Source organism: Rutidosis leptorrhynchoides, chromosome 7, assembly GCF_046630445.1.
Source record: "Rutidosis leptorrhynchoides isolate AG116_Rl617_1_P2 chromosome 7, CSIRO_AGI_Rlap_v1, whole genome shotgun sequence".
In the NCBI taxonomy this organism is placed as follows: Eukaryota; Viridiplantae; Streptophyta; class Magnoliopsida; order Asterales; family Asteraceae; genus Rutidosis; species Rutidosis leptorrhynchoides.
The window spans coordinates 64,719,275-64,727,880 of record NC_092339.1 but is presented as its reverse complement, the minus strand read 5'-3'; the positions used below and the strand labels follow the sequence as shown (position 1 = coordinate 64,727,880).

Sequence of the window (8,606 nt, the reverse complement as noted above, 5' to 3'; positions counted from 1 at the left end):
TTACTTATTGTTTATTTATTATATGTACTGAGGCATGAGTTGATATTCAAGCAAATGATTGGTGTCCACTACTACGTACACCGTAGTTTTGTGTTCATTAGAATTAGAGGTGTCAAAATGGATGGGGTGTGTAATGAGTCGATTTTAGTACTTCTTGTCCATCTTATAATAGATAGATATTGAATGCACTTTATATGATTACAAGAACAATAATAATAGCTAGGACTCATTGATACTTAAGTCTATGAATACATTTTTATGGGAGGTTTTATGTATTACTCATCTTTTTGTTATCTTTTTGTTGGTCATGGGTTATCGCATCAAGTTTTTATAGTTCTTCAGTAGTTCTGTACCAAAATGAAGTTTCAAATGCCATTCGTTTGACTCTATAAGTCAACGTGAGTGCTAATTTCTAAAATGAAGTTTGAAATACAATTGGTTTGACTCTATAAATTAAGATTATGAGGTGCCAATTTCAACTTATTCACCTATGGATACATAGATACTACTTATACCGCTCAAATGGGTGAAATTGTAAGGGAACGGGTCAAATGTGAATGGGTCAATTGCATAGAAGAAACTGAGAAGGTTGTATACAAGCATAGTTTCATTTGCAGAAAATAGTTTCAGCGAAACCCGCCCAATAAACCACCATAAAGAATATTTAAATCCATTTAAGAGATAAACAAACAAACGAGAAACTGACATTCACGAGTAACAAATGCTTCCGTACAAGTGCGCAATCAACAGATAATAATGAATGATAAGTGCCATTAACAAATACTAAACACCCTCGTGTCTGCAAAAAGACTAAACGTCTGCTAATAAATAAATAAATAAATAAACATTTAAACATACATTACATAACCTAATAACTGCCTCTTATGGAAAAGAATCAACAGTGGAGGCAGGCGCTTATATTAGGTTTCAACAAAATCAAACATAAAAACGAAACCCCTTTTTATTTCATGCAAAGAGTACGAGAACTGTTCAATAAATAAGAAAGCTTGATTGACCGATTGACCGATTGACCGGTTGACTCAGTTGGTTGACTCACGGCTATAGAAGGCATCAAGGGTCTTGGCTGGAATACGATGAAGAAGCTCACGAGGAAAGATCCTTAAAAGTGTCCATGCCAGATCCAACGACTGAAAGATGTTTCGTGTGTCGTATGCTCCTTGCGCAACAAACTTCCTCTCAAACTTATCCAAAAATTCCAAGTATAGCTGTCATCGATACAACAGAAAATGTAAATCGTAATTGTTTGATAAACAGATATAAACAAATGTGCATGTGTGTGTATAGACATTTAATTAGAGGTGGCAATATGGGTACATTGACCTGTAAACAATTCTATGTCCAGTTATTAAAAGGAAACTATGTTGCCAGATCAATGTTTTAGCACTGATAACAAAAACAGCAGTACCCAAGAATCTGAATATTTAAATATACACAATTTAGAAAGTTGTACGTGTAACGTGTTCTTCAACTGTGTTTCACCCACTACTCTTTAGCTAAAAAAATTTAACTGACTGATTCATTTTTTTTTTTCTTTTTTTGAAAGGCAAGACCCCTAAGTGTAGCTAGTGGTGACAACCAAATTGACACGTCTACGAGTAAATAGGAGAAACTGTTATATCTAAATCTACCAATAGCTTAATATATTCTCAAAACTATCTGTCTGGCCAAATATTCTTCTGTGTGTGCGAGTGTGAGTGTGTGTGAGTGTGTGTGTGTGTGTGTGTGAGAGAGAGAGAGAGAGTCTGACCAAGTCTTCAGAAGAGAGAGCTTCTTCTCCAACCACAGCTTTCATAGCCTGAACATCTTTACCGATGGCATAATTTGCATATAGCTGAACATGTATTATTAGTACCATTATTAATTCATGTGGTACTACTACTAATAATAATAATAATTTGAAGGGATGGACTGTGTTATATATATAAACATATGTATAAGACAAAAATAATCTTGACCTGATTGGAGACGTCAGAATGGTCTCTGCGGGTCATACCCTCACCGATAGCACTCTGCAATCATACATACAATACAACTTATGATTAAACCAAATGTCGTCCTCTAATTCCAGTTTTTAGTTGGCATGTACATGAAGCTTACCTTCATCAATCGAGAAAGCGATGGAAGCACATTGATTGGAGGGTAAATCTGACAATCAATCATATCAACAAATTTTCAATTCAACTGTTTTAATTAATTAATTAATTATTAATAAGAAATCAACCATCACCGATGTCCATAAACAAGTTTAACCTAACCTGTCTGTTGTGGAGCTGCCTGTCAATGTATATCTGTCCTTCAGTAATATAACCCGTAAGATCAGGAGTAGGATGTGTGATATCTGGAGAAGAAGATAGAATTAGTACCAATTTAGATATTTAGATATATGTATAAAAGCAAAATAACATAAAAAAAAATAATGATACCATCATTGGGCATAGTCAAAATAGGAATTTGTGTGATGGAGCCCTTTCGGCCTTCGATACGTCCAGCGCGTTCATAGATTGTTGCCAGATCAGTATACATATAACCAGGATATCCACGTCTTCCAGGTACTTCTTCTCTAGCAGCAGACACCTGCAATATTCATAAATAAATAAATTTAAAAAAAAAAAAAAAAAAAAAAAAAAGGAGGTTATAAATATTGCTTAAACTGCCTTAAGAATTGGTTTGTGAAAAAACAAACAAAAGGTAACGAAAGAGCCGGTGAGGATGACGTCATGATTACCTCACGAAGAGCATCAGCATAAGAACTCATGTCTGTTAAGATAACAAGAACGTGTTTACCACATTCATAAGCTAAATATTCTGCTGTTGTCAAAGCAATACGAGGAGTGATGATACGTTCTATTGTAGGGTCATTGGCCTATAAAAGGTGTTAAAAAGGGGTAAGCACTTGAAAAAAACAGTTATTATTATTATTATAAACAGTTAACAGACATATACAGGGGACTTACAAGATTTAGAAAGAGAGTAACTCTCTCCATTGATCCGTTTTCCTCAAAATCACGTTTAAAAAATTGTGCAGTCTCCATGTTGACACCCATAGCTGCAAAAACAATGGCGAAGTTGTCTTCTTCTCCACCCGTCTGTACACACAAGTGTCAATTGTTTAATGAGCAACAAGAATATACTGAAGAAATCAACATGCACTAAATAAACTAACACAACAGTTGAATAAAGAACTTTAGTTTGGTGTATAAAACAAGAACCACCTACACAGTAGTTCAATATTAGTCAAATGGCTATTTGGGTAGTACACATTAGAGGTGGGAAAACAGGTGGGATAAGTGGATCGCGTAATGGGTCAAAACCAGATTGGAACATGTTTCAGTTAGAGTCAAAATAGGTTTAAGTTCACTTTAACCATTAAGCATTTTTGCCCTTTTTAATATATAGCTAACATGCTTTAAACGTGATAACAAAATTTGAACCTTATGTAAACTACTCAATTACTACAAAACTATATCTAAAAGGTTGTATGAACAAAAAATACATGTGTGACTTGCAACTTATTTGAACCATTCGACTCCTTTCCCTTTTAGCTACTCAGTGTTAAGTGACCCATCTGAGTATCTAATACGTCATTAATAAATCATAATATAATATAATTTAACCAAAATCTAAATAAACAGTTCAAGATTTCCACGTCATCAAGCATCACTTAACACTAGGATGGCAACAAAACTCGTACCCGATGGGGAAACCCGAAACCTGATATTTTTGGGCCGGGTTCGGGCCGGGTAAATGGGTCCGGGCCGGGTATGGGGATAGTTTTTAATTTTTTCGCGGGTCCGGGTCCGGGTATGGTTTTAGACACAACCCCGATTACCTGGCCCGTATACCCGGAAAAAAAGACCCGGTTCCATATACCAGGACCGTATACCCGATTACCCGAACCATATACCCGATTACCCGGCCTGTGTACCTGATTACCCGGACCGTATACCCGATTACCCAGCCCGTTTAACCAAAAAAAGACCGGAATACCCGTGGAATAACCCATTTGTCCAATAGTTCGTAAGCAAATGGGGACCCGAATACCCCATGGGGAAACCCGTTTACCCGCTAGTTAGTAACTAAATGGGGACCCGAAGGGTTCGGGTCCAGGTTTGGGACGGGGTTTTCTAATCGGGTATGGGATTACCTCAACCCGACCCAAACCCGACGCCATCCCTACTTAACAGGAATAACACACCATCCATTAAACCTCATTATATTAGCACATGTTAAAAATAAAAAAAAATACAAAAATAAAAACAAGAGCAACACGAACCTCAAGCAAGTTTTCAGTCTTTTCTAAGCGCTTAACCAAACCAGCTTGACGACAGATCTGAGCAGCAATTTCATTGTGGGGAAGACCAGCAGCGGAAAACAGAGGAATCTTTTGTCCTCTAGCAATTGAGTTCATCACATCAATTGTCGAGATACCAGTCTGTATCATTTCTTCAGGATATGTTCTCTCGCTTGGATTGATAGAACTTCCTGAAATAAAATAAAATAAAAATTGTATATGATCCACATCATCATATTCATATTTAGATGGGTTGAAATGGCCAAATCTATCTTTCAGTGTGATTTCGGTAGCAAAAATGGTTTTTACTTGTGATCTAAATATAGAGCAGTAAATGGAAACAGAAATCATACGACGCAAAACATAAGCAAATCTAAGAGGTAAGCAGAGTAATTCACACTACAAAAAAGGTTACCAGAAATATCCAGGTAAGCCTCGGGCAGAATAGGAGGGCCATTATCGATTGGCTTCCCAGAACCATTGAATATGCGCCCAAGCATATCCATTGAAACAGGAGTTTTTAAGACCTAAAAACGTGTCAATCATTTATTAAAATTACATAACTTAATATAAAGTACCTGAAAATGTAAACTTTTAATTATAATGACAATCAATGTAAATGTAAATACATAGAATTCAAAACCAACAAAACTTGCGTACCTCCCCGGTGAACTGCACGGTTGTGAATTTGTTGTCTATTCCAGATGTTCCTTCAAAGACCTGGTCAATGCAAAAACTGTATTAGTTTAACATATATGATTACAAGTTCAAAATATCAAGAAAAATTCATTAATCAACGATGAAGGAGCATTCAAACTGACAATGATATACTAATTCATCAAAATCACAAAAACTTGTTCCATTGATTAATGATTATGAAGACAATAAACAAATTGTAAATTAACATATTGGAGAATGACCTGAACAACAGCTTTCTCTCCATCAACTTCCAAAACCTGACCACGTCTGGTTGTACCATCTCCTAAACGAATATTGACGATCTCTTGATACTTTGGTCCCTGTTAGTATATAAAAAGACATGCAAAATTTAAACAGTCGACTGCACCTACAAAATTTGTATTATGTAACATATATATATGCGGGTGATTCTGCTCAAACAGTCCTATTTATGTAACATACATATTTATCATAAAGATATTTTTATAAAAAATTGAAGAAAAATGTATAAAAGGTTGAAGATAAGTATACAAAGTTACAAACTAACCTTCACTTTATCAAGGATGACCAGTGGTCCAGCAACTCCAGATACAGTTCTATATTCTGCTCAAACATTAAGAGACAGTGATTGATTTGTGTAACATACATATGCGGGTGCTTAAGCAAACAAACAAAAAAATTCATAATTTATTTGAAGCAGAATTATAGTTGCCGATTATATCCATAAAATAGATAATAAAGTCGTATTACTACAAAGCAAAAGAAAATAAATATGTCAAGTCCGCTAGATTCGAAGGTCTCTCCCTATATGTTTCAAAAAGCATACATGTTGACATTGTAAAAGACGTAAGCTTACCCATTCCAATTTCGAGCGTTCCTTCATCCACGCTGGCATTGTTTTTAGCCACACCCATATTCAGCTATGTAAGATGAACCTACAAAATTGAAATCAAACAAAGTTTAACATCTTCAGTTGACAACAAAATGATACTCCAACTGAGAAAGAAATACAGATGTATTAGACTCCAAATCAATCAGTATAAAAAATCAAAATGTGAGATCTCAACATAGGCGTGATTTTCATAAAAAAAAATTTATAGTTGGATCAATTTATAACTACCTCAAAAAAAATTAACTACCTGACTCGATCCAAGCATTTAATTACCAATTTAATAATCAACTATTGATCTAATGATAGTAAAAGAAACAATAATTCAAAACTTGAGCATATCATCCATGAGATATTCAGAAATCAATAACAACGAGAAGAACGAGATTTACATAACCAACGCGCACACATACACATATATATACATAAAATTACTTGGATCTAGATGCAATAGAAAGAGATATATATATATATAATTTTAATATATAGAATGCGTGCAAATAAATAAATATTTATTGAAATTGAAGGAAGATGATGAACAGAAACACTTACTTGCAATTCGATAATAAGTTAAAAAGTGTAAATGGATCCGATTGATCTCGAAGGTTTTATTATAGAATTGGGAGTGTTTGTGGCTCTCGTAGATGAGATGGGGACACGACCAATCTGATGAAGAAAATTATTTATATTTGGATTTATTTATGAAATTAAACTCAATGTTTGATCTCCAAAAAATATACTTATTCGATGATTTGATCTTCAACAGTAGTAAATTACAAATAGAACCCTACTATATTACTTATCCTTTAACAACTTTGAGTTATGCATGTGTCTATTAATTTAGCCACGTAGATTTCAGATTTTGGGATCGAATGAAAGATAAATAAATGAAAAGGTAAATTAAATGTCATGTTAGTAATTCTTATAGGTAATCCTCATTAGTAGTGACAATTATGGAGTTATGGTTATACAGACATCAACATAAACAACCATATTTTTTTTTTTTTTTTTTTTTACAGTTATAGAAATATTATTAAAAAGCTAGCAAGATGCACATTTCTTCTCTTTTAAGTTCCCTTTTCACCAGTTACTTATATATCCCTATTTTTCTTCTAATTTCTTCTATCTCTGACTTTAACCTTAATCCTAGTTTTCACTTCACCATAGCTGGTACAATTTTTGTCGGAAGATTAGAAAGGATTTTGCACAATATGCTCTAAGATGCCTTCGGTAAGTTTAGTCCGATCAAAGAAATCAAATCGTGGTCGTTCCGGCGTTTTGCTTTTATCTCTTTTGAAGAAATTGAAGATGCTACTTTGGCCATTGAAGAGATGAACGGCTCGAATGTCTTTGATAAACCGATCTATGTTGGACGGCCATGTAAACGTGATGGTGGACGGTCCAGCCGTGGTGATAGGTCACGGTATTTTGTGACGATTGCCCCTAATCGGTCTGTTGTCGAGAGTTTAGATTTGTGTCTACTCATTGCTGATTCAAATCCTCTTGTGGAAGACAAGGTTTTAGATTTCCTTTTAGATTGCAAGGCTTGTATTTCAAATTTCAGGAAGATGAGTGCTTTTGCTGGAAAGTTTGTTTGTGATAATTTGGACTCTTATTCCAGCATTTTAGCAAGGGAGCCGGGGTCAGGTTTCGACATGGTGGTACTTTTTTCTCCTAAGGCGGATGAATTTTGCAGGTTTGTTTGGGTGGAACTAAGGGATTTTCCAGCCAAATTTGTCTCCGACGATAATATTAGGAAGATTGCGGGTAGGCTGGGCACGGTGGTGAAGGTGGCTAAACACTCTTCTAGTGTATTAAGCTTTGGTTCTTTTTTGGTTTTTGTTGAAACTTCCTGTGTGTGACGATCGCTCCAAATCTATATGGACGAACACGTCATTCATCGATTTCATTGCGAGGTATTTGACCTCTATATGATACGTTTTGTAAACATTGCATTCTTTTAAAAAGGCACACCATAAATGAATATTTAAATCAAAGATTTTCGACATCTGATGATTTCTACATATAGACAATCACCGTAAATAATAGTTTACAATAGTACTTTCGTTGACAATGCAGTCAAAATAAGATACATGGTGATGATTTGGTGAATGCAACGTTTCCTTGAAAAAAAATGTCATGTAAGACTCCATGCACATAGCTTGTCTAACATATAAGCAAACAGTGGAAGACTTCTAGGGAACCTGAGAATAAACATGCTAACAAGTGTCAACACAAAGGTTGGTGAGTTCATAGTTTTAATGTTTTGCATAATATGTACGTAAAGGTGGATCACAAGATTTCAGTTGTTTCATCCAGAAACGTTTATCAAAATATTCTACAAGATTGAGCACCCTGGTAACTAAACTTTAACGTTATAATAAGTACCCCTGTTTTAACATACATGCAAGCAACATGTACAATACACGCAAACCAACGTGTACTAATCTCAAATAGTATACGTCTGTTTTATAGTTCAGGCTAGGGTTTCTATACCTGGAACAGACGGGGATGTCAAGCCCTATGGATCCATATATAACTACTCGCGCCCACCAGTTCTTATAACCGGCAGTTACTAGTTACCAAAGCTAAGAGATTTTTGGTTCAAACTCGGTGTAGAATTTAGTATGTACTTGTATCCATTGCGTTTAAATTAAAGTGCATGTATTCTCAGCCCAAAAATATATATTGCAAAAGCAATTAAAAGGGGAGCAAATGAAACTCACC

At 35.0% G+C, this 8,606-nt stretch overlaps 1 protein-coding gene across 1 annotated transcript; it reads right to left on the bottom strand.

Moving 5' to 3' along the window:
- Window positions 1-1,022: 1,022 nt before the first annotated feature.
- Window positions 1,023-6,573, bottom strand: LOC139858110 (V-type proton ATPase subunit B 2). Its single transcript, XM_071846964.1, has 15 exons — window positions 6,432-6,573; window positions 5,847-5,925; window positions 5,538-5,593; window positions 5,233-5,331; window positions 4,973-5,032; window positions 4,728-4,839; window positions 4,295-4,503; window positions 2,976-3,107; window positions 2,747-2,884; window positions 2,445-2,595; window positions 2,277-2,359; window positions 2,119-2,166; window positions 1,977-2,030; window positions 1,769-1,852; window positions 1,023-1,226 (listed from the first exon to the last, which is right to left on the bottom strand). The coding sequence occupies exons 2-15, from the start codon at window positions 5,902-5,904 to the stop codon at window positions 1,041-1,043; spliced, it is 1,470 nt and encodes a 489-aa protein (XP_071703065.1). The 5' UTR covers window positions 5,905-5,925; window positions 6,432-6,573; the 3' UTR covers window positions 1,023-1,040.
- Between the last annotated feature and the right edge of the window lie 2,033 nt (window positions 6,574-8,606).

Excerpts from the sequence above, each read along its gene's own strand:
- LOC139858110 (XM_071846964.1), bottom strand. The coding sequence starts at position 5,904 with ATGGGTGTGGCTAAAAACAATGCCAGCGTGGATGAAGGAACGCTCGAA. Across the intron at positions 5,332-5,537 it reads TCATCCTTGATAAAGTGAAG|GGACCAAAGTATCAAGAGAT; the intron begins GTTAGTTTGTAA and ends ATATACTAACAG. Across the intron at positions 2,360-2,444 it reads TTTGACTATGCCCAATGATG|ATATCACACATCCTACTCCT; the intron begins GTATCATTATTT and ends CTTCTTCTCCAG.